This window comes from Camelus ferus, chromosome 13, assembly GCF_009834535.1.
Source record: "Camelus ferus isolate YT-003-E chromosome 13, BCGSAC_Cfer_1.0, whole genome shotgun sequence".
Classification (NCBI taxonomy): Eukaryota; Metazoa; Chordata; class Mammalia; order Artiodactyla; family Camelidae; genus Camelus; species Camelus ferus.
Genome location: NC_045708.1, coordinates 30,200,609 through 30,226,703, shown reverse-complemented (window position 1 = coordinate 30,226,703; position 26,095 = coordinate 30,200,609). Strand labels below are relative to the sequence as shown.

At 34.5% G+C, this 26,095-nt stretch overlaps 1 protein-coding gene across 5 annotated transcripts in view; it reads left to right on the top strand.

Annotated features, from left to right (window-relative positions):
* Positions 1-26,095, top strand: part of FOXJ3 (forkhead box J3) — a 120,827-nt gene that overhangs the window by 64,866 nt on the left and 29,866 nt on the right. For 4 of the 5 annotated variants that reach the window (XM_006174522.3, XM_032493980.1, XM_032493979.1 and 1 more), the window contains exons 5-6: positions 10,881-10,964; positions 23,735-23,836. In XM_006174522.3, the coding sequence (XP_006174584.2) occupies positions 10,881-10,964; positions 23,735-23,836 (186 nt within the window). The remainder of the gene's footprint in view (positions 1-10,880; positions 10,965-23,734; positions 23,837-26,095) is intronic. The other variant, XM_032493981.1, reaches the window with a different exon arrangement.

The following is a 26,095-nucleotide window of genomic DNA, read 5'->3' as shown; positions in this document are numbered from 1 at the left end:
TTGATCTATCTTCAAGATCTCTGACTCTCTGACTTTATTCTTTCACATCTGGTGAACTTTTTATTCCAATTATTGGACTTTTTAATAGTAGAAGTTCAGTTTGGTCCTTTTTTATATATTAAGAGAAAATTGGTGAAATGACTTCAACCATTTGCTTTGATGCTGGAACATTAGGGCTTTTGTGTTGTCTCCGTCCAGTTTGTGGGCAGGAGACATGCCCAGGAGCTTCTGCTTCACTGTGGGTTTTTACAGTAAGAAGGTATGTAGTACTGTCCTGATCTGTATAGGGTTTAGGAACCCCCTGAACCTAATTCATTCTTTCATCTGATTTCCTTACATCATTGTTGATGTTTTGTGATTCTGGGTTTTTACATGAAAACAAAGTAATTAGAAGAAATGAGATTTTTAAAAATACTGTTTTTTAAAAAATGCTTATTTGTTATTTTATTTTGATTGGGGTGGGGGAAATAATTAGGTTTATTTATTTTTGAAGAAGATACTGGGGATTGAATCCAGGACCTCGTGCATGCTAAGCATGCGCTCTACCACTTAAGCTGTACCCTCTCCCTAAAAAATAATATTTTAACAAGAAATAACTTGGATTACTGTGTCACCTCCAATTGGGCTCCTTCCTCTAATCTCTGCTTACCTTTGTTCCATCCATTACATTGCCGTCTTAGGTATGGTACACTGTATACACACAAACCTACCTCTGTTGCCACATTTTCAACTCCAGCCCTCATCTTTATGTCCCTAAACTTTATATTGATGCTGTACTCACCATTTTTCTTAGATTTATGATTCAATTAAATATCTTTTTTTTTTTTTGCCCAAATTCTTTTTTATCAAAGTAGTCTTTCTATCTTACCCATCCTTTAATGCCCAGCTCAAATGTCAACATTACTCTGAAGGGAGGTAACCTTCCTTTTTCTTTTTCCTCCCTCCCTCCCTCCCTCCCCTCTTTCACCTCTCTTCTTTTTATTACCATAGTTCTTTGAACATACCACTGTTACAGCTCCTGAATGATGTAGCTGCTATCTGTATTTTAATCTGTTCGGTTCGATTGTGAGTTTTTTGTTGACAGTGATTGGGTCTTTTTCATTTTCATATACCCATAGCACCTAGCATAATACCTGATACCTAATAGATGTTTCATAAACATTTGTCTTTTCCTAGTTAACTAAGAACTAGCTGTTCTGTTCTTAAGGAAGCTTTTAAAATTGTACATTAATTATCTTCCTATTTTGGATTAAAGGCTGGTCTTTAGATGTTTTAGAAATTGTCACTTTGCTTCTTTTCACTCAGACCTTTTGTTTTGATCAGTAGGGCAGGGATCAAAACAACTTATTTCACTTCTCAATATTAACTCACATGTACTTTGAATTTGAGAGACTCTTCGGAATTCTTATTCTTCAGGTAGGCAAACTGCTTGACTTATCTGACATTAATGACTATTTAGAACTTTTATCAAGACTGACATGTTCCAAAGGAAAGCCAGGAAACAGTTTGAAATCAAGAGACTTGACTTCTTTCTGGGCAATATCACTAACTTTGCTTTGTGACAAGTGACTTTTGACTTTGTTGGCATACCACCGTGTTAGATTAGAGTTTCTTGATTCCTGTTTTTTTTTAATTAAAAATATTTTTTATTGAGATATAATTCATATACCATAAGTTTACCTTGTAAAAGTGTGTAGTTCAGTGGTTTTTAGTATATTTGCAAAGTTGTACAACTTTCACTACTAATTCCAGGGCATTTTCATTTTATCAGCCCAAAACAGAAACATTTCTCATTAATGGACACCCTGCCTCATCCTCCACGCTTCAGTAATTTACTTTTCGTCTCTACGGATTTGTCTCTTTGGACATTTTATATAAATGGAATCCTACATTGTGTGACTTGTTGTAGATGTCTGGCTTCTTTCATAATTTAGCATAAGGTTTTCAGGATCATCTGTGTTGTAGCATATAGAAGTATTTTATTCCTTTTTATAACTGAATTATATTTCATTGTATATATATTTCACAGTTGTTTATCTGTTCATCAGTTGATGGACATTTGGGTTGTTTCCACTTTTGGCTATTACCGAAAATGCTGCTGAGATTATTTGTGGATAAGCCTTTGTATGGACATAATGTTTTCATTTCTCTTGGACGTGTTTTCATTTCTCTAGGAGTGACATTGCTGGGTCATATGTTTAATCTTTTGAGGAACTGACAGACTATTTTCTATGGCGGCTGCAGCATTTTATAGTCACAGTTATGAGGCTTCCAGTTTTTTCATATCCTTGCCAACACTTTTTATTGTGTGCCTTTTTGATTATAGCCATCCTAGAGTGTGAAGTGGTATCTCATTGTATTATGGTTCTGATTTGCATTGCCCTGATGGCAAATGATGATGATTTTTTTATGTGCATATTGGCTTGCTCTTTGATAGATATTGTAGGCAGTGAGAGATAATAGTAGAAGATTAATGCAAAATAAAGTCAAATAATGGAGGAGGGAACATTTCATATATATTTTATTTAACCCTCAGTATATCACCAGGGTCCATTGGACCCAATTTAGTTTTGAGCATCTATTTTGAGCAGTTTTAATTTGTTAAGATGATTATTTTATGACTTTTATTCTTTATATAAAGTATCTTCCAAAGAACAAGTAGAAAATTTATCATCATCTTAAGAATTACTTCATCATTGCCCATCAGTTTTTCTCCATCATGCCCAAATACTAAAATAACAAGAATACAGAAGAATGATTGAATGACCTAGAAGGGTGATACAGTAGTGAAATTGTCACTATTATCCTTCAGTTTTCTTATTGTGTTACCCAAAGTATTGCATCTTTCAGGAAGGCATAATAAAAGCCTATAGATGACATTTAATTCTAATCTTTTTCCTTTTAGTTTTCATTGAATATAGTTGAGAGTTTAGTTCTAAATACTGTACAGGCATACCTTATTTTATTATACTTGGCAGATACTCTGATTTTTACAAATTGAAGGTTTGTGGCAACCCCACTGAAAGTCTATGTGGCACCATTTTTTTCCAACAGCATTGGTTTACTTCATTTCTTTGTGTCACATTTTGGTAATTCTTACAATATTTTCAAACATTTTTATCATTATTATTATATTTGTTATGGTGATTTGTGATCTTTGATGTTACTATTATAATTGTTTTGGGGTGTTCTGAACTGCACCCATTTAAGACTGCAAACTTAGTTCATAAATGTTTGTATTCTGACTGTTGCACTCACCGGCCTTCATGTCTCTCTCCTTCTTTGGGCCTCCCTATTCCCTGAGACACACCAAGATTGTAATTAGGCCAATTAATACCCCTACAGTGGCCCCCAAGTGTTTATGTGAAAGGAAGACCCTCCACCAGCAAAAATGTTATGACTAGCTGATGGCTCAGATGATGGTTAGCATTTTTTAGCAATATAGTATTTTTTTAATTGAGGGATGTACATTTTTTTTAGACATAATACTGTTGCACACTTAATAGACTACAGTATAGTGTAAACATTACTTTTACATGCATTGAGAAACCAAAAAAATTGTGACTGACTTTATTGTGATATTTATTTTAATGCAGTGGTCTGCAACTGACCCTGAAATATTTCTGAGGTATTCCTTTGGTACTTTTGTTGAAATTCATCATGGTGCATTACTCAAGGGAAACTTTATGAGGAACTTGCCTAGAAGAATAGGACGTGAAAGAGACTGATGTCAGTATAGCTTAGGTAGGAGATAGAGTTAGTTCCTAAATCAGGTAAAACCAGGTGGCCCAGATAGTAGATTTAGCAGACACGAATTTCATAACAACCATTATAAATATGTTGAAAGAGTTAAAATATATTACAATAATTAATGAATGAAGAGATAGGGAATTTGAATACAGAAATGAAAACTATAAAAAGAACGAAATGAAACTTGTAGAGCTGAAGAGTGCAATAACTAAATGAGTAATTCACTGAATGGCCTTAATAGTGTATTGGAGACAACACAAAGAAAGATCAATTGATAAGGACATCTAAGAATTATAAATGTATGTGCCTAGAAATAGAGCTTCAAAAAAATCAAACAAAACCTCTCAGAATTAAAAACAGACAAATCCACAATCTTTTAATTTTGATATACTTGATGTATTATATAATCAGAATTATGTAAGTTTGAAGTGTACAACATAGTGATTCACAATTTCTAAAAGTTATATACTCCATTGTAAAATATTGGCTATATTCCCTATGCTGTACAGTATATACTTGTAGCTTATTTGTTTTATACATAATAGTTCATACCTCTTACACCCCTACCCTTGCCTTTCCTCTTCTGCCTTCCCTCTCCCCACTGGTAACCATTAGGTTGTTCTCTATATTTGTGATTCTCTTTCTTTTTTATTATATTCACTAGTTTGTTTTATTTTTTTAGATTCTACATACAAGTGGTATCATACAGTATTTGTCTTTCTCTGTCTGACTTATTTCACTAAGCATAATACCCTCTAAGTCTTTCCATGTTGTTGCAGATAGCAAAATTTCATTCTTTTTAATGGCAGAATAGCATTCACGATGGAATGGTATACACATCTTTATCCATTCATCTGTTGATGGACACTTAGGTTGTTTCCATATTTTGACTATCATAAATAATGCTGCTGTGAGCATTGGAGTGCGTGTATCTTTTTGAATTAGTGTTTTCCTTCCTTTTCCCTTCCTCCCTCCCTCCGTCTCTCTCTGTGTTTTCAGTATATACCCAGAAGTGGAATTGCTGGATCATATGGTAGTTCTACTGTTAGCTTTTGTCTGGGAACCTCCATATTGTTTTCCACAGTGGCTGCACCAATTTACATTCCCACCAGCAGTGTACAGGGGTTCCCTTTTCTCCACATCCTCTCCAACATTTGTTATTTGTGGTCTTTTTGGTGAGAGTCATTTTGACAGAAGTGAGGTGATATTTCATTGTGGTTTTGCTTTGCATTTCTTTGATGATTAGCAATGGTGAGCATCTTTTCATGAGCCTGTAGGCCATCTGTATGTCTAATTTGGTGAAATGTCTATTCAGGTCTTCTGACCATTTATTAATCGGGTTGTTTTTTGATACTGAGTTGTATGAGCTGTTTATATATTTTGTATATTAATCCCTTCTTAATTAGATGAAATCTTACAGAGTATGTTTTCTGACTAGCAGAATTAAGTTGGAAATAAAAAACAAAAAGATATTTAGAAAATCCCAAATGTTTAGGAATTAATATAGTTCTAAAGTACCTGTGGGTCGGAGGAGAAATCATAAGGGATAGAAAATACTTTGAACTGAATGATGAGAGCAGAAATTATCAAAATTTTAAATACTTTTGTTAGAAAAATCAAGAGGGTCTGAAATCAGTTACCTAAGCATGTACCTTCAGAAACTAGAAAAATAAAGGCAAGTTGAGTCCAGAGTAAGTAGAAGGAAGGAAATAATGGAGGTAAATCAATAAAATAGAAAATGAACAGTCAAAAAGCAATGGGTAAAACATTTAAGGAAAAAGCAATGCCAGTCTTACACAAACTCTTACAAAAACCAAAAGTTAATGAAAGAACAGCTTTCATTACCATTAATTTCATAAGGTCAGCATCACTATGATACCAAAATCAGGCAAAGAAATAACAGGAACAGACCAGTATCTTTGTGAACATAGACCTGGTAATCTTTAACAAAATATTAGCAAATTAAATTCATTGATAATATAAAAAAGAGAATACATAATGACCAAGTGGGATTTGTCCCAGGAATGCAGTGCAGATTAAAATTAGAAAGCCAGTTGATTTTACTTACCGTGTGAGTAGAATACTGAAAAATCATATTATCTCAAGTGTAGGAAAAAAATTGTGTGGCAAAATTTGATACTCCTTCAGCAAACTGAAATGAAAAAAGAATTTCCTTTGTTTGATGAAAGGCATCTATGAAAAGTCTATCATTTATATTGTATTTAATGATACGCCACTGAATGCTTTTCCTCTGAGACTGAGAACAAACAAGAATGCTTGCATTCACTGTTATTCTGCATTCTGTTAGAAGTCCAAGCCAGTGGAGTAAGGCATGAAAAAAATAGAAAACATCCAAGTTGAGAAAGAATAAGTAAAAGCTTTCTTTGTTTGCAAACAAGTTTATTGCTTGTGTCGAAAATCCTAAAGAGTCTATGGAAAAGCCACTAGAACTAGTAAGTGAGTTTAGCAAAGTGACAAGATTCAAGGTCAGTATAGTTTTTTTATACTACCAATGAATGGTTGGAAAATGAAGTTAAAAAAAGCAACTCCGTTTACAGTAGCATCCAAAATAATGAAATACTTTAGGGATATATTTTAACAAAATATATACAGACCTATTTACTGAAAACTATAAACCATGAAGAGAGAGAAAAGATTTAAATAAATGGAGAGATACAGCATGTGTGTGGAATAGAGAACTCGTTATTAGATGTTAGTCTTCCTCAGACTGATTTATACAGTTAGTTAAATCCCAATAAAAATCTTCGTGGACTTTTTTTTTTTTTTTTAAGAAATTGAGAAGGTGGTTCTCATAGTTGTGTGGAAATGCAAAGGACCCAGAATAGGCAAAATAATTTTGAAAAAAGCGAAGTTGTGGGACTTAACAGGGCTTGATTTCAAGGCTTTCTCTATAGCTACAATAATCAAAACAAAATGGTATTGGCATAAGGATAGACATGTAGATCAATGGAATGGAATAGCATTCAGAAATATATATATATTCAGCAATTTTTGATAGAGATGCCAATGTAATTTAGTGGGGGAAAGATACGGTCTTTGCACAGAATGGTGTGTATCTTGGTGAATGAAAAATTTATATTGATCCTTACTTCACCTTTACACAGAAAGTTTAATGTAAATGGGTCAGAGACCTAAACGTAAAAGTTAAGACTATAAAACTCCTAGAAGAAAACATGGGAGGAAATGTTTTCCATCTTGAAACAGGCAAATGTACATACATATTTTTAAGACAGGAGACAAACAGCACAGATTACAAAATGAAAATTGATAAATTGGACTTTTCTTTAAGACTTTTGCTCCTTAGAAGACACTGCTGTGAAAACAAATAGATAACCACAGACTGGGAGAAAATATTCACTATCTATATATCTGTATCTATATCTATATTTATATCTATGTATATTCACTCTGTCTATCTCTGACAGAAGACTCGCTATTTAAAAATTTCATCAAATTGTACATCTGAAATATGTGTTTACTATACAGGGACCATACCACAATAAAGGTGTTTAAAAAAATAAAAAGTTTAAAAAATGTATATAATGCAAATAACCAGAAGTTTTATAACCCCAGGAAAACATGCTGCAAAATTTATGAATAGCTGCTTTACAGAAGGTGATGGGACATGGATAGCAAATAAGCACATGCAGAGATGATTAGCAGCATTATTAGGGAAATGTATGTGAAAATCACTGAGGTACAACTGCACATCCACTAGAATGGTTGTAGTTGGAAAGACTTAAAATACCAAGTATTAGCAAAGACATGGAGCAGCCCAACTCATACATTGCTAATAATAGAGAATAGTGTGACAGTTTGAGTTTATTTATATGAAATTTTAGAAACTGCAAAACTGTGATAGGAAGCAGATCAGTGGTTGTATGGGACAGAGGTGAGAGCAAAGGAAGAACAACTGTTTCTTGAGCCACACAGAGGAGCTTTTCAGGGTGATGCAAATGTTCTTTCTCTTGATTTTGGTGTTGTATGAATGTTTGTAAAAACTCCTTTAACTGTATACTTAAAATGGGTGCACTATATTTTTTAAAAAGTATTTCAAATAAGTTGATTTTAAAAATAAAACCAGAAAGCAGAAAACTTTTGTTTCTCACTTGTGTCTCATGAACCTAGAGGAGTAGGCCCTACTCGGGAAAAATTGGGTAGAACTTGTGTTTGTTGATTGGCTATATTTAAGCAGTTCAGTTTTTGTGAGAAAATTGTTTAATAAGGAAGAACATAGGTAACTGCTTTTTAAAGGTAGTTGAAGAGGACTTTTTTGTTGTAAAACATATGCAACATAAAATTTACCATTGTAATCATTTTTTAAGTGTGTGGTTCAGTCACATTAAGTACATTAATGTTATTGTGCAGCCATCACCACTGTTCATCTCCAGAAGTTATTCATCTCCCCAAACTGAAACTCTGTACCCATTAAACAGTAGTTTCCCATCCTCCCTCCCCCATCTCCTGGCAACCAGCATTCTACTTTCTGTCTCTATGATTTTGACTACTCTAGGTACCTCATGTAAGTAGAATCACACAGTATTTTCTTTTTTGTGACTGACTTATTTCACTTTACATGATGTCTTCAAGGTTCACTCCTGTTATAGTGTACACATGCCAGAATTTCCTTCCTTTTAAAGACTGAATAATATTCTATTGTATGTATATGCCATATTTTATTTATCTGTTCATCATCAATGGGCACTTGGGTTGCTTTCACATTTTAGCAATTGTGAATTACTTGCTACGAATGTGAGGATACAAATGTCTATGCACATCCCTGTTTTTGAATCTTTTGGGGGTATACCTAGAAGTGAAATTGATGGGTCATATGGTAATTCTCTGTTTAATTTTCTGAGCAACTGCCATCCTGTTTTCTTCAGTAGCTGTACCACTTTACTTTCCTACTAGCTCTGCACAAGAATTTCAGTTTCTCTATATCACCACCAATACTTGTTATTTTCTGGGGTTTTTTGTTTTTGTGTTTTTTGATAGTAGACATTGTAATGGGTGTCAGATGGTATGTTATAGTTTTGATTTGTAAAGGGAAATTTTAAGTCATTTAATCCAAACCAGTGATTTCGCAGATGAAACTCATATAATAGGTTAGCAAGAGCCACTAGGTGGACAATTTTACAACTTCTTTTGTGAATCATTTCAACTGTTAGTGTTTGTATTTGGGCATTCAGGGTTTTATAAGTACATAATGGAAAGGGTTAGGCTTATGAACAATGTTTTTCTCTTGTTGATCTCTTTGTGATAAGCTACAGCCAGTCATTTTGTGTGGAAGGACAGATGCGTATTTGTTTTTCGTTGTTTTATTAAATAATTGAATAACAAATTTGTTATTTGGACAGTGAGTAGTTTCCCAGGCTAGTACAAATATACACATCCATGCAAAACAAACTAAACACTGAAATTTATCATTTCCATGAACAGTGGTTTTTAAACTGTTGTCCATTGAGTTGGGTATTTTTCTTCCTGCTTCACTTTCAACTTTTGTTAACTGATTGTAGAACTTTTTCCCACTTTGTTTACTTTGAAACTTGCTAGCCTAAACCATACTCATGAAATCAGTGATTTAATTTTTAGTGCTTAATTTCTCTAGCATTTACATTTCACATGGTTCTTGGCAAATTTACATCATGTCTAGTAGGCTCATTAGCTGAAATGTAGTGACCACTTAGAAAGGATAAGTAGAAGAATGCAACAGTATGGCTAAGTGATGAAGTGAGTGCTAAGGTCTGGTACAGCCTAAATTAGGACCTGGGGAGGCCTGGCATCATACCCTGTACTGTGACATTCTTGGCACAATTTATTCAGCATCTTTTTCCCCCCCATTTTAACAAGTGTTTGTTGAGTACTTGCTCTGTGTCTGACACTGTGCCTGGCACTGGGGGTACAGAAAAGAGTCTCTACACTTAGGGAGTTAGTAGTATGTAAGGGATACAGACCTATAAATAAAATTGTAATGTTATGTGCAGTCAGTGGTCTAAATGTATAAATAGTATAGAGATCTTGCATCCTTCTGGAGAGAGTGATGAATTCTTGAGTATGCTCCTCTGAGCATCAGAAAAGGATTCCTTCAGATAATATCTGAGCTAAATTTTGAGTTTGTCATTGGTAAGGTGGATATTATAGGCAAGGAGATCAGTATGTAGGGCAGGCACAGATGCATGAACAAACATGGTATGTTTAAGGGAGTATAAGCAAATAATTCATGTTGGTCACAGAGTGTAAGAATTGATAGATGAGAACTGTATTTCCCCCATTGTAAAATGTTGCCTGGAAAAGTAGTCTAGGAAGATTAATGAAAGGGTAATAGACACAAAGATTAAACTTGATTCTGGTCCTGGCTCTCATATCCTTGGTTGCACAGACCATGTTTCTCTTTCTGAGTTTTGGTCTCCTCATTTGTATATGTGCAAACTATGTGATCTGTGCTCTTCAAAAAAATTTTTTTAAAGAAGTCACAATTTCGCAGTGCCTGGAACACAATAGGTCCTCAATATATATTTTCAAAAGAGTGATCTGAGAACTTGTATTAAAAAGTAAGAGGATAAATAGTTAAAATTAATTACAACAGAATAAGCAATAAAAGATTTATGTATAGACTGTTGCTCCTCAGAATGTATTTACTGTATAAAATGTGGTTAAGAAATTTGTCTTTATAAATTGTTTCACTTACTTGTTTATATTTGTGAGGTCCCAGGGTTTAGAAACTATAGTATCTTTGTATATAAAATTCTACTAGACTTGAATGTCATATACTTTTGTAGTTATCTATGTGTTCAATTAAGAATTAGTATATATTTTTTAAAAATGTGTTCAGTTGATCATTTCTCTTTTTAGTTTGACTGTGGCAGATTTCTTGGACTTGGCTTCTTCGGATTGTGATTTTTTTTTTCTCTTTAATAATCATTACAAATGGAGTTTCTTTCTCATAAAAACTTTACTTTTTTCAGCTTAAAACAAGTGTTTCTTCTCATGCTATTTTTTCGTTGTATCTGCAAAATGTTTGCTTTTGAAGCAGGATTGTAAAAGTCCATTTTAGTGTTACAGAGTTGCTGTAATAATACTGTTAACATAATTTATTTCTTTACCTTTAGGGGTCCTATTGGGCAATTGACACCAATCCGAAGGAAGATGCACTGCCTACTCGGCCAAAGAAGAGAGCGCGATCTGTAGAACGGGTAAATTTAGTATGATGCAGTTATTATGTCAGAAATATAGATCTTAAAATTTCATTTCAGTTACCCTAAGTATGACCATAATGAAGGTAATATTTTATTTGGATAGCATTTTCTATTTTTTTTTCAAGCACTTTCAGACTTTATTTGATCTTAACTCTGAGTTAGGTGGACAGTTAAGGAATTAAGTAGTTTTTTCTTGTTGTTATTTGTTTTCATTTGTTTGGTAATTAGGGCACAGCTGTTGTCTAACTGAGGCTGGAATCCAGGTCTCTTGAGTTTTAATTTGGAATGCTTTCCTCTGCATCTACAATATTGAGGACTGGTTTTATAGAACAAAACTATTTCCTTTCACTGCAGTTAATCAGTCTGATTATATTGAATTTTCCTGGTTATCCTCAAATTTTCTTTTCCTGCTTCCAACCATGTGATAATTATTTTATACATAAAAACTTTCAGTATGTGTTTCTTTTTAAGATATTTCGTACTTGTGAATTCACGGTTAAAATTAAGTTGCAAGAATGAAAGAGGTAAGGAGCTCCAGTTGATACCCTGAGTAGTTTGTTGTAACATTTGTAGTCAAAACTTTGGCTGTAGGTCAGACATGAACTTTACCTTTCAGCTTTTCTTGCTCTGCATTTCTAACGTCTAAACTGACACACACACACATACACCAGCCTACCCTACTATTCTTCAAGAGCCATTTCAAATGTTAACTACATTGTAATGCTTTTTCATACTTCTTCTTTTATATTCTTATGGAATTTTTACAAAGTTCTTTTATAGAGCTTCTCATACTTTTTAGAAATTGTTTGTTTCTATAGTTGTCTCCTTGCTGGACTGCAGTCCCCTAAGGAAAGAGAAAATATGTTTGTATCTCCAGTGTTAGTGTTTTTCACAGCTTATAATAGATATCAGTAATTGCAGAATAAATCAGGACAAAGGGAATAAGACAAGATAAAGGAAATTTAAGAATAAGAAGATGAAGTTGGTCAAATAAATTTGTTTTCTGCCCATTCCTGATAGAGAGAGAAAACTTCTTGACCTCAAAGATAAGGACCTTAAGCTGGGTTTAAGTTGGGATCGGGTAAGCCAATGAAGTATCGCAACAAGGGGGTTTAGTCAGGCAGATTTTTGGTGCCAGCAAAGGGAATTCAGTACTCCAGTTACCAGACTCTACAGAATTGAAAATGAACTCTTAGGCCAGACCACTTTTTGGTTTTAAACAAACCAAAGCTTAAGAAGATAAAGTTTATTTGTATTGGTGGCACAGTCTCCTGGTACCAGAGTTTTAAGATAGAGATGTCGATGAGCTATGTATGTAATGGTTTGAGAGGGGATGAACCTCACTTCCCGCCTGTGAGCTTCTGCCTTTTAAAACAGACTTAGCACATGGCCTTTAATTGTGTGAAAATGTGGAGTACAAAATATTTAGCATCCATTGCCAAAATTTGAAGGAATTGGAGAAAAATCCATGTTGTTTAAGCCAGAGCATTAGCAATGATGTGTATCTTGAGGGGCTGAGTAATTGTGGTCTTCTTTACCATTTGCTTTCTTCTTTTGAAGTTCCTGGAACTTGAATTATTTTTGGAAATTTGAATCGATAGTTGGGTTGACAACTGTGCATTCCTTTTAGATATTAAGCCTGGCTTTTATATTCTGTTACCTTGTTTCATAGTTCTTAGAGCAATTCTTTATTTCTGAGAGCCCATATTGTCAGTTTTATAATGCAAGTCTAGAAGTATAGGCTTCTGATTACAGAATTATATTTTATATACTAATAAGCATGTATCCTGGAATGTGCATTTTGGATATATATTTTCTGTATTTTCTGCTGTTTATCTTTTTTAGGTTTAAAGCATGTAAAAGCTTCAACGGTTTGCCTTTGTAGTATATAGTTCCATAAAATATTCAGTACCAGAACCTTTTAGTTAGTATATTGATACTTATTTTGGCCTGAGCTATGTGCTGGTTGCTACTATTAGGAACCTATAGAAAGACAACAGCTGTAAGCAGAGTATGTATAGTCAGGGAGACAGATACTGTTTAACAAATACTCTGAAAGAAAATGTTCTTAGAAGACATAATTTTGTGTCTTGATAAACTGATGTGTCTATTTTTTCATTTAGAGGCTTTTTGGGGCATGAGAGGGTAGTACTTTTATTAGGACAAAGTTTGTATTTCAGTATACTCATATTTAAGTAACCATTGGGTTTTATGTAAAGAAATGCCTAAGACAGTCAGATAGTGAATATGATTTTTATACATTTAAAGTTTTGTTAAAAACTAAACATTATTTTGTTATAACAACCTGAGCTAAGATAACAGCATAATAATAATAGATAATTGAGTTTATGTGCTAGATTTTTTAAAAAGAATTTTATGTATATTAACTCATACAATTTTTATAGTAGCTCCAAATGTTCAAACTGACAGGCACAGATGTTAAGTTGCCCAAGGATACTAAGGACAGTAAGTTCCAAGGCCAGGATTATGAACTCAGGTAGTCTGCCTTCAGAGGCTGTGCTGTTTACAACTGTACTGTACTGCCACTAGCATTTGCTGTGCCAGAAATCACAACACTGAATCAGATTTCTTTTTATATATGCATATCTTATTGTGAGATAGTGGTCCTTTTTTTTTTTTTTAGAACTGAATACTAGTTTTTTTCCTTTAATGTTATTTTAAAGATTTTTAAAATTGAAATATAGTCGATTATAATATTATGTTAGTTTCAGGTGTGCAACAGTGATTCATTATTTTTATAGATTATACTCCATTTAAAGTTATTATAAAATAATGGCTATGTTTCCTTGTTCTATATAATATAACCTTGTTGCTTATTTATTTTATATGTAATAATTTCTATCTTTTAATCTCATACTTCTGTCTTGGCCCTCCCCCTTCCCTCTTCTCACTGGTAACCACTAATTGGTTCTCTGTATCTGTGAATCTGTCTCTGTCCCCTCCCCCTCACCCAGATTCCTTTATTTCTGTAGATGAAAATAAAAATACATTGGTGGAACTTATCAAAGATCAAACTCCTCTTCAGTTTTTCTTTCTTCTGTTGATGTCCATACTATTAATTTTACTACCATGAAAAGTTGTGCATTTTAACCAGGAAAATGCTGTACATTGTGAATAAAGTTTGTTAGAAAAAAAAAATGACACTCCAAATGATACATTTTTTTCCTCAGTCATAGAGTGTTTCTGTTTTGTTATATACATTTGTTTGTTTTATTTTTTAGATTCCACATATACATGGTAACATAGAATATTTGTCTTTCTCTGAGTTATTTCACTAAGCCTGATACCCTCTGGGTTCATACATATTATTGCAAATGGCAGAATTTCACTCTTTTTTATGGCTAAGTAATATTCCTATTATATATATATATATATATATATATATATATATATAAAAATATATATATATATATATAGTGTGTGTGTGTGTGTGTGTGTATTTTTACTATTTCTTTATCTATTCATCTGTTGATGGACCCTTAGGTTGCTTCCATATCCTGACTATTGTAAATAAGGCTGCTTTGAACATTGAGGAGCATATACCTTTTCAAATTAGTATGTTTGTTTTCTTCAGATGTATACCTGGGAGTGGGATTGCTGATCATATGATAGTTCTCTTTTTTTAGTGTTTTAAAGAACTTCCATACTATTTTCCATAGTGGCTGTACAATTTACAGTCCCACCAGCAGTGTACTAGGGTTCCCTTTTCTCCACATCCTCACCAGCATTTATTTGTAGACTTTTTGGTGATAGCTATTTTGATACGTGTTCCGTGGTAGCTCATTGTGGATTTGATTTGCATTTCTCTGATGATTAGTGATATTGAATATTTTTTCATGTACCTGTTGGCCATCTGTATATCTTCTTTGGAAAAACACCTGTTTAGGTCTTTTGCCCATTTTTCTGTTGGGTTGTTTGGTTTTTGAGGTTGAGTTGTATGAACTTGTTTATATATTTCGGATATTAACCCCTCATTGATCATATCATTTGCAAATATTTTCTTCCATTCAGTATATTGTCTTTTTGCTTTGTTGGGGGGTTTCTTTGTTGTACAAAACCTTTTAAGTTTAACTAAGTCCCATTTGGTTGTTTTTGCTTTTGTTTCCTTTCCCTTGGGAGATATCCAAGATAATATTGCTATGATTTATGTCAAATAGTGTTCTGCCTATGGACTCTTCCAGGAGTTTTATGGATTTTGGTCTTATGTTTAGGTCTTTAATCCATTTTGAGTTTTGTGTATGTTTTGTGGAAATGTTCTAATTTCATTCTTTTACATGTAGCTGTTCAGTTTTCCCAGCATCACTTATCAAAGAGACTGTCTTTTCTCCATTGTATATTCTTGCCTCCTTTGTCATAGATTAATTGATCATAAGTGTGTGGGTTTGTTTTGGAGCTCTCTATTCTGTTCCTTTGATCTATGTGTCTGTTTTTGTGCCACTTCCTTGCTGTTTTTAGGTCTTTCACTTCCGTGGTTAAGTGTATTCCTAGATGTTTTATTCTTTTTCTTGGAGTTTTTAATGATTCATTATTAGTATATAGAAAAGCAACAAATTTCTGTATATTAATCTTGTATCTTGCAACTTTACTGAATTCATTTATTAGTTCTAATAGCTTTTGCTGGAGATTTAGGATTTTTTACATATAGTATGTTGTCACCTGCAAATAGTGACAGTTTCACTTCTTACCTTCCAATTTGGATGCCTTGTTTTGTTTTGCTTTTTTTCTTGTCAGATTTCTGTGGCTAGGACTTCCAGTATTATGTTAAATAGAAGTGGCGAGAATGGGCCACTTGTTCCTGATTTTAGAGGCAATGCTTTCAGCTTTTCACCATTAAGTATGACATTAGCTGTGGGTTTGTCATGTGTGGACTTTATTATGTTGACATATATTCCCTCTGTACCAACTTTGGTGAAGGATTTTATCATGAGTGGATGCTGAACTTTGTCAGATGCTTTTTCTCCCTCTATTGAGGTGATCATGTGATTTTTTAATCCTTTCTTCTGTTAATGTGGTTTGTCACATTGATTTGCAAATATTAAGCCATCCTTGCATTGCTGGAATAAATCCACTTGATCATGGTTTATGATCCTTTTTATATATTGTTGAATCCTATATTCATAAGAGATACTAGCCTGTAATTTTCGTTTTTTGTAGTGTCTTTGTCTGGTTTTGGTTAATGGTCCTTGATTTTAAGAGAATCTCCCACACTTACAATTACATAACAAATATTATAAATGACAGAACAAGTACCAAGTAATTAATCAAGCAGCGATAACTAAAGTGACTTGAAATCGATAATACTGTTCTGGGAGGGCCTCTAGGAAGAAGAGTGAGACTTAAAATGTTGATGCAGAAGTGTAACTTTTTTGCATAGAAAATAGTAAAGGGTGTTCAGTTTGGAGAAAACAACTTACATGCTTGACTGGTAAGTAAGTACAGGTAGACATAATTGAGGACCCTTTTAATTAATATGAAGAACTTTGGCTAGGGTGTGGGCATTTAGATGAGGGGTAGAAAGCCTAAAGGGATCAAGGAAGTTATTTTGTTGAGCCTGTAGTGTTGAGAAAGAAATGAGAATAGTTAAGACACCGCTCTTCAGAAGTTACTCATTGCAGGAGAAAGATGCTGTAGGGGAGGAAAAAGAAATTTCCCTCTACCTTCTAGGTTGTTGGCTGAGACCCTGTATAATTTAAAAAAAAAAAAACAACAACAGATTAATAGGAGAAAAACAAATTTACTACCTGTGTACATATAGGAAGCCCCACAAAGATATGGGAGTCAAAGGCAGAACTTTGTGCTGTAGGAAAACTTTCTGGCTGTCTTAGGAGATTTTCCTGTTGATAGAAGATACCTGTCATGATTCGAGTTCCCTAAAAAGTTGACCAAAACTGGAGCCCTGATAGTTTAGTGGCGATCCTAGGAAAGTGGGGCAGTTACCAAATCAGGTACCACTGTGAGCACTTAGAGCTCAGTCCACTGGTGAACTCTGGGCTGCAGTTTCAAACTAGGGGACAGTGAGCTAGGATATTTATCCATCACCTCTTCTCCCTCATTGAATGGCTAATACTTCTAGGGACATTAGCTTTTGTGCACTTCTGGCCTGCACTGCACAAAGCAAAGCATGCTCTACAACCAGGAAAAGAAAACAAAACAACCCTCAAGCAGAGAATTACAAATGTTTGTACAAATCAGCCTTCAGAGTGGAGAGATGAATGTGGAAGGGTAAGATTGGGTTCTGACATTTACTACGTCTTTCCTTCTTTTCTGTTGGTGAAGTGTATATTTGTGTGTCAGACCTGTGTGTACCCTGTTTTGTTTTTTCTCCACAGCTTCTTACATTTTCATAACCTTTGACTTATTTCAGTAAATTGAATCCCAACCAAGAAAATAACTTTAAAAAACACCTTTTGTCTCTTTGGGGTGTGTATGGGCACAGCTGTTCCTCTTAAATTAGTAGACTGAAGGTATATCTTTGGCGATATACCTTCGCCAAAGTAAAGTGAAAATCTCTTCTTGGTCACTGCTTAGTGTTTGCCTAAGTGCCTCATTCAGAATTTTAAAATGTAAGTGGATGAATTTAGTACTGTTACAGAAGCAGATGAAATGACTCTATGTAACTGTTGCTTGTGGGTAGTGAGGTCATATGTTTACTGTGTTTCTGTTGTATGCTTAAGCATAGATAAGGTATCTTGAAGGAATTGTAAGTAGGAAGTAATGCCCCTGTTAGAAATGTAAAGTTTCTGAACATTTTAAAGCTGGAAGTTAGGGTGGGGTGCTGGCTGCAGTAGTAAATTCTTTTTAAAAAAAAACAAAACAACCCCCCCCCCAAACAAATACCCTTTAGATTGTGTTGTATTTTAGCAGCACTTAATGATCTGAAGTTCCTTTGTGAGTTTAAGAACATAATAAAATTATGAGCAGAATGAAGTCATGTTACAAAGTCATGAGGTACCACTTTTATCAAGTACAAGATTTAGGGGAAATATTATTAGCCTGCAAATTAGGAGACCTAATTTTAAAGTTATATGTTATAACTTAAATGCTTAATTTTTTGGCAGTAGTTTCTTTGTATAAAAATATAAGCTCTACAGATCTGGGAGAGACTCCCTTCTGAAATCCCGTGAGTACAAAGGCTCTAGGTAGAAACATACTTGGCATGTGGAGAAATAACAAGGTGCCTCCGTGGGTAGTTTAGAATGTGTGAAGAGGGAGGGATATTAGGACTTGATGTCAGAGAAGTAGATGGTGGAAGCTGGAGGAAAATTGTGTAGGGTCTTTTATGCCTATAAAGGCTCAAGTTTTATTCTGAGTGAGGTGGAAAGCCATTGGAGGGATATAAGCAAAGCAGTGACATAATGTGACTTACATTTTGACAATATCACTCTAGCTGCTATGTGGAGTATAAGCTGTAAGAACAAGGGTAGAAGCAGAGCAATCAGGAGGAAATTGCTGCGGATAGTTTTGCTTAAATCTTCTAATGCATTGTTGTGGAAATTATTTGAGCGCATAAAGGCTATGCAGGTGTATAAACTCACTGTCCTAAACATGTTGGCCTCTGCAAAAAACACGTAACCTGCAATTATCCAGCTGTTGTTGAAACAAAAATGAGGGAATACACACAGCTTTTTCTTGAAGTTAAGAGCTTAATTACGTGTTTTAGTTCAAAGGCGATTACAAATTTAATCAGGAATCTAACTGGAGGATGGATGGATGAATAGAAAAAGAGAACATTCTTCCAGGCAGGACATTGTGCATCTTGCAGCATATTTGAGATTGTCGTCATTGTGTTGTTATTTGTGACTCAGTTTCTTCCATTGTTATATAGGGTGGTTTTGTTGATTGAATGATCCCCCTCTGTGTGCCTTCCTTCTCTGAGGCTGAGTCTAAATGAGGGATGGTTCATTTAAAGATATAAGTGAGCAGAGGAAGGAATGCAATCTACATACCTACTCTTAGAACTCAGGGAACTGAAAAAACATTTATTTCAATTGGACAAACATGTACTGAGTGTATGTTACGTGGGAGGCACTATATTTTGCCTCCAAAAGATATGTAGAAATGGAATTTCCTGAGAGTTTTAAAGAGGGAGAAACGCTCTCCAGTTAGTTGTAGATCAGGAAGTGTTTCATAAGGGGTCATTTTGATGAATAGATTGGATTTAGTTTTTTGTTTTTTTACAACACTTTGAGAGGTCACATATGTACATTTAGTTGAATGTTTGAAGTTTACAATTTAAGGATTTTTGACATTTGAAATTACTAGTTGACACTGAACATTTCTGTCATGCCCAAAAGTTTCCTCATGCCCCTTTGTAACTTGTGTTTCCCTTAATTCTTTATCCCCAGGCAAACCAGCCTGGGGAGAATTGACATCTTAACAGTATTGATTTTTTTTCCAAGCCATGAAAGTGTAGTATCTTTCTATTCATTACGTCTTTAATTTCTTTTAGGAATGTTCTTTTAATTTTCAGTATAGAGGACTTGGATGTTTCCAGTTAGATTTAATTCTGAATATTTGTTTCTCAATGCTATATATTTTAAAATCCATTTGCCAATTGCTGCTAGTAATAAAAATGTAATTAATTTTTGTATATTAACCTTGTATCCTACAATCTTGTTAGTTCTAGTACTTTTTGAAGATGCCTTGGGATTTTCTGTATAAACAATTATGTCATCTGCAAATAGGTAATTTTTCTGTGCCTTCCACTCCTCTTCCCCATCACTTCCTAGAAACTTACTGCAGTGACCAGAATCTCCAGTACAGTATTAACTAGAAGTGGTAAAAGTGGGCATCCTAACTTAATTTCCATTCTTAGGGGGAAAGTGTTCAGTGTTTCACCCGTAAGTATGACATAAACTGTAGAGCTTTTGTAGATGCCATTTACCAGGTTGAGAAAGTTCTCTAGTAAGCCCAGTTTGGTAAGAGTTTTTATCATGAATGGGTGTAGAATTTCATCAGACGCTTTTTCTGTACCTATTGAAGTGATTATATGGCTTTGCTTCTTTATTCTGTTCCCATGTTGAATTATATTGATTGCATTTGGAACGTTAAATCTTGTATTCCTTGGATAAACCCTACTGAGTCATGATATATTATCCCTTTAACATATTCTTGAGTTCATTTTGCTAATATCTTAAGGATTTTTGCCGCTGTGTTCATGAGGGATATAGATTTATAATTTTCTTTCTTTGTAATGTCAACTGAAAAGAATGCACAACCCAGAAGTTGAGAATTACAGTTTTATTTGGTGGACTTGCTGAGGGCTTAAGCCCAGAAGGCAGCCTCTCAGATAGCTCTGAGGGACTGCTCTGAAAGTTAAGGGGAAGCCAGGATATACAGGAGTTTTTGCAACAAAAACCAGGTGGTTGGAACATCAAAAGATGATTGTTAATTAAAGAAAACGAAACATCTCAAGTTAATGAATTTAGTGCTTCTCTTTTTATGGGAAAATGCAAGAGTCTGGGCTCATTGAAATCATTCCTTTGATATGCACTGTAACTAGGGCCAACATCCTCCTTTTCTCCATCCTAAATCCCCTCATGGTGCACAGTCCAGAGACTGCAGTGGCTCCTGGCTTGATGGCCTCAACATCCTTTTTTTTTTTTTTTTTTTTGTAGTGATAGGTGACACTTTTCTTTGCCCCTTTTCTCACCATTCCCTGTAGTTGTAATACATATTACATCTGCCAGTATTGATGATCTTGCAAGATAGTTCTATAAGTTTTGCCTTAAGTAATTATATGTGATTTTTAAAACCTAGGAGGAAAGCAGTGGTCTTTTTTATTTACCTAGATCTTTACTATTTCTCATACTTACATTCATTCCTCAAGGTCCAAATTTCCCTCTGCTGTAATTTCCCTTCAGCCTAATGAACTTTCTTATGTTGCAGATCTCCTGGCAACAAATTCCCTTAGTTTTTGTTTCTCTGAAAATGTACATTTCTAAAGAATATATTCATAAGATATACAGTCTGTATTGAAAATTTTTTTCTTTTTGTACTTCAAAGATGTTCACTATCTAATGACTATCATTTTTTTGAGAAATCCAGTTATTTTCCAATCAGTGTTGTTCTGTATGTGATGTCATTTTTCTCTGGCTGCTTTCTTCCTTTATTTTTCAATAGTTCAATTATGATATATCCAAGTATGATTTTTTTCCCCCTTGAATTTATCCTGTTGGGATTTACTGAGCTTGGTTCTGTAAATTTGTCTTCTTAGTAAATTTCCAAAGCTTTTAGTCATCATTTCTTCCATATTTTTTCTACCATTTTCTTTCTTTTCAGTCTTTCTGGAACTATAATTATATATGTTAGACCTTTTGAGATTATCCCATAGCTTTCTGAAGCTGGTTTTTTCCTTGTTTTTTTTTTTTTTAAATCATATTTCTTTTTATTTTTTAGATTGGGTAATTTCTGTTGATCTACCTTAGAGTTCACTGATTCTTTCCTGTTTGATCTCCATTCAGCTATTAATCCCATCCATTGGCTTCTAAAATTCAGATACTTTTCATTTGTAAATTTTTGTTCTGTTTTGATATTTTTTATTTCTCCACTGAGATTTCCATTATTTTTTAATTCAGATTTTTCCCCTTTATCTCATTGAGCCTAATTATAATAGCTACTTTAAAATCCTCTCTCATAATTCCAACATCTTAGTCTTCTTGTGGTGGGGCTTCTGTAGATTGTCTTTTCTCTTGCAAATGATTTTCATTTTCCTGTTACTTGTGTGTCATGTAATTTTGGTTTATATCCTGGACATTCACTACCATTCTGGAAGTGGAACTTGATTGGGTAGGATTTTGACAAGGGAGGTATGAGAAACCTCCAGAAAGGATCTTTCACAAGCTGACTAGTTCCACCTAGATTAGATCCATTGATACTTTTATTTGTCCACAATTTGGATTTTGGCTGCAATAGTAATAGTTACCCAAATACATTTTGGGATACCTAGATCCCAAATTAAATTAGCTTTACTAATCAGGCTACTGTCTGTTAATAACATAGAATCAGTGTACCTACAAATAAAAATATGTACTATACTATTGAGCATATCAAAGCATGTAATGAGAATGTCCTTTATTCTCTTGATTGAACCGGATTTAAGTATCCATGAAGAATATCTAATTAAAAGATTCTTTAAAATTTACTCTCTAATTTATAGTATCTAAAGCTATGAATCTAGCCTTGTGGGACTACAGTGCCTCAAACCAAAGTTGTCTCCTTTTCCATTAATCACTGTTGAATATTCCTATCAGCAGATCCTTAGCATCAGTAGTAGATATATTTTAATAGTCATCATAGCAGCTAGCACTTACTGTGCATTTCAGGTACTGTGCTAAGTGCTTTACATAAATTATCTCAATACTCTTAACAAACTTCTAAAGGAAGTGACATAATCATTTTATAGGTGAGAAAAAGAGCGTAAAATTTGAATACTTTGAATGAAATCACATAGCACAGGCTTGCCTCTTCTTACTAGTGGAGAGTAGTGAGAATTAAATAGTGAACCAGTAGTCTGGATTGAGATGACCGAGTTGAGTTAGAGGAACATGAGATTTGAAGCTCTCTAAATTAATCTTTGTTAATTTAGGTGTAGCTAAGTTGGCTGGCACCATAGCTGGGGCATACACAGTGTTGTCTTTGTAGTTCTTCCATTTGTATTTCTGAAGACCTTTTCCATTTTCATATCACTCTCAATGTGTATCCAGCATGTAAGTGCTAGATTGTATCTTCCAGGAGTGACCCTTGTCTTGCTTTTTTCAAGATGCCTGTTCCCTACCCTTGTGGATTATCTGATGAAAGAAATTCATGCTGAGGGATTAAATGATAAAGAAATTAATACCAGAAATGCGTTTCAGTGAAATCACTCTTTCTCTTGAGAGAGAGAAAGGAATTGTCACAATCTGTATTCAAGAATTCTAAATGTAGAAAACCTATATTGATTTTTGACACTCATGTTAGCTCTATAAATGATATATATGAAGTTGTGTTATTCAGGATATTGTTCAGTTGCATTAATAGACAAAGGAAGAAAAATAAAACTACACTTGAGAGACTTAAACCAGAGAGATTTATTTCTCTTAGGTAAAACTCCAAGCTGATAGGTGGATCTGATGGATAACCAGCTCTATTCCACAGTCACTCAGATGTTTCTTTCTAATCTTATCTTTCCAGTTTTCCCCAGATATTAACCCTCAGCTTTCTGGTTAAGCAAGATCACCACCACCACATCTGTGTCCCAGCCTGCAATAAGAGGGAGAGAGAATGGAGGGCAAGCTAGTTCCTTTCAAAGACATGACCCAGAAGTTGCATGTGTTGTTCACATTCCATTTATCACACCTTAGTCACATGGCCACAACTGGCTGCAAATGAGGCTGGAAAAGGTGATCTTAAGCTGGGCAGCCATGAGTTGATGACTATAGAGATCTATTACTAAAGGGAGAAGAGTGGAGAGTGGATATTAGGGGACCACTAGCAGTCTCTGCTACAGACATTTATTTCTAATTTTTGTAAATCTATCCCACAACCGCTAAAAAGAGTTGGTAAGGAGTAGCCATACCAGTGGAGTTTGTAATCATCATCAGGTCAGTAGCACATTAAAATATAGAAGAGATTTCAGTAACAATTTAAGTTCATTTTCAGAAGCAAAGCACAAAACTGGATGTTGGAGAACTTGATTAAATAACTTCAAATTGTGTTAAAGTTGCTGGTTTTATGAGCTAATTATTTATTTTGTTCTTGTATTTTAGGCCTCAACTCCATATAGCATAGATTCAGATTCTTTGGGAATGGAGTGTATTATTTCTGGAAGTGCCTCTCCAACTCTGGCAATCAACACTGTGACTAACAAAGTAATTCCATTTTTTTTGAACACTTTTGAAATGTCATTGACTAATACATTTAATTTGCTTTTATATTAACAATAGATTTCTATGTGGTTGAGTTTAAAGATGGTGTAAATTTGGCCAAACTGTACATGGCAGCTTGAAAGGTAAATCCACAGTGCTTTGAGTTTTACACAAGTTAGAAGAAAATAAAGAGTTCTCTGGAAAAGTTGGAAGATTCTTATTCAATAAAGCGTTGGAATGATGGTCAACCTGTTTCATGATATTCAAGTCTAGGTACATACCCCAGAAATAGTATGTGGTAGTCTGCTACAAATGTTTTTTTTTTTTTTTGAAGCAACAAGGGTCAAAACTTTGTGCCAACTCATTGAATACCTAAGGGGATACAAATAATCTCTTCTTTACCAGGTAATTTCTTAATCTCATATCTCAAAACCCCTTTTAAAAAGGCACTGGGAGGTTCATGAAGTAACTCAGTATTATGAATCTGTTTCCTACCTTACAAGACCATGATGAGCACCTTGAAGCCGTAAATCTCTCACACTTGTACTCAGACTGCCTGTGTTGCTTTTACCCTTCCCCCCCCTTCCCTTACTTTTACTTGCTCATGCTTTATCTCTCTCTCATTCCTCTATTATCTTGTATACACACATAAACACAAACACATATACATACTCAATTGTGCTAATATAGTATATATAGGATCTTTTCATTTGTAGAAAGGTAATGAATAAACAGAAGACAGATTATAATCATAGTGACTAATCAGATTTCCTATTTAGATGGGAAACAAGCTAGAGTAATAGTTTTTCCCAAATATTGATCTGTGGTATGATTCCATGAGAATCACCTAGGGGATTGGTGGGGCTGTTAGTGTATGTGTGTTTGGTGGTGGTAGTAATTCCCAGATTCCTCTGCAGGCCTACCAAATCAGTTACTGTATCCTTGTGGGTAGGGCCCAGAAATCTGTACTTTTAAAAACCATCTCTAATGGTACCCAACTAGGCTTGAGAATTCCTGGTGTAACTGATGGGTTGGAATCAGAAGTATCCAATACTGCTCTTTGCAGTAGTCCAGGTAGAAAGTACTGAGGCCTAAAAATAGATGGTTGTAGCTATTAGGAAATGATTAAGAAATGGTAATGCTGGGACTTCATGACTAAATAAAGGAGCTGGAGTTTTTGGTTTTCTGCTTCCAGGTATGATAAAATAGCTAGTATCAGATTAACCCTTCTTCCCATCTGTATAAAGTTACTCCCCGACCCCTACCCACCAATAAAAGAGAAGAGAGGCATAGGATAAAAGATAAGCAGGACTTCAGGGGTGAAGATCCCAGAAAAAAGGGAACCACAATGAGATAAACTCTACAAATTTTGCCTCGAGATGTTTCCTAGCTTTCAGTGCATGGTATAGAGGCTGAGCAGAAAGCTGCAACCTAGAGCAGTCATTAAGCTTGGGAGGTAAAAACTGGAGTTTGAGGCTACCAAACAGCCAGGGCTTGAACAAGATCCTGAGGAATCTCAGAAGTGTGCTCAATTTTTTGCAAGTGATATCCACTTCAGGCATTTGCTAACTCCTAACCTATGTGTACTTGGGCTCAAATATAGACAAATCAGTTAGATTTTTTCGTAGCCAGAATTCAGTAGTTTCACGGGGGATGAGGGTGGGGCAAAAATTGTAGTTCTTCGAGGAGGAGGGAGTCATGGTAAATACCCCAGGTTTTCAAATTGATACTTTAGACTTATGAGTAAGAGCAAATCAAAATATACCAGTTTCAAATTGTTATTAGGGTGGTATGCTAATATTCTTATACTTGGCAAAAGAAAACTAAATCATTTCTGGAAAATAACCTATCCTGAGCTTTTGCAAGTTTTTATAAGTAAGGTCCCACTTTTAGTCAAAATGTTCAGACATTCCAAGAAACAGAACCAAATAAATAAATACCAAGTTTGGGGAGAGGAAAAGACGTAGTATAAACATATCCACAGCTGATCTAGATACTGATTTTTAAGTAACTGTGACTAATATGTTAAAGAAAATAGATGAATTATAGAAAATTTATCAGAGTTGGAATCTGTATGGAAGAACCAAGAGAACTGAAAAATGTAATAACTGAAAGTAGGAATTCAGTAGATGGGCTTAACAGTAGATTAGACATATCAGAAGAGAGAATCAGTGAACTGGAAGATAGGGAAAAAGACAACTTCAAAGGAATGCACTCACTTCTGAATAGAAATGATAAAAACCAGACATCACTAGAATGAAA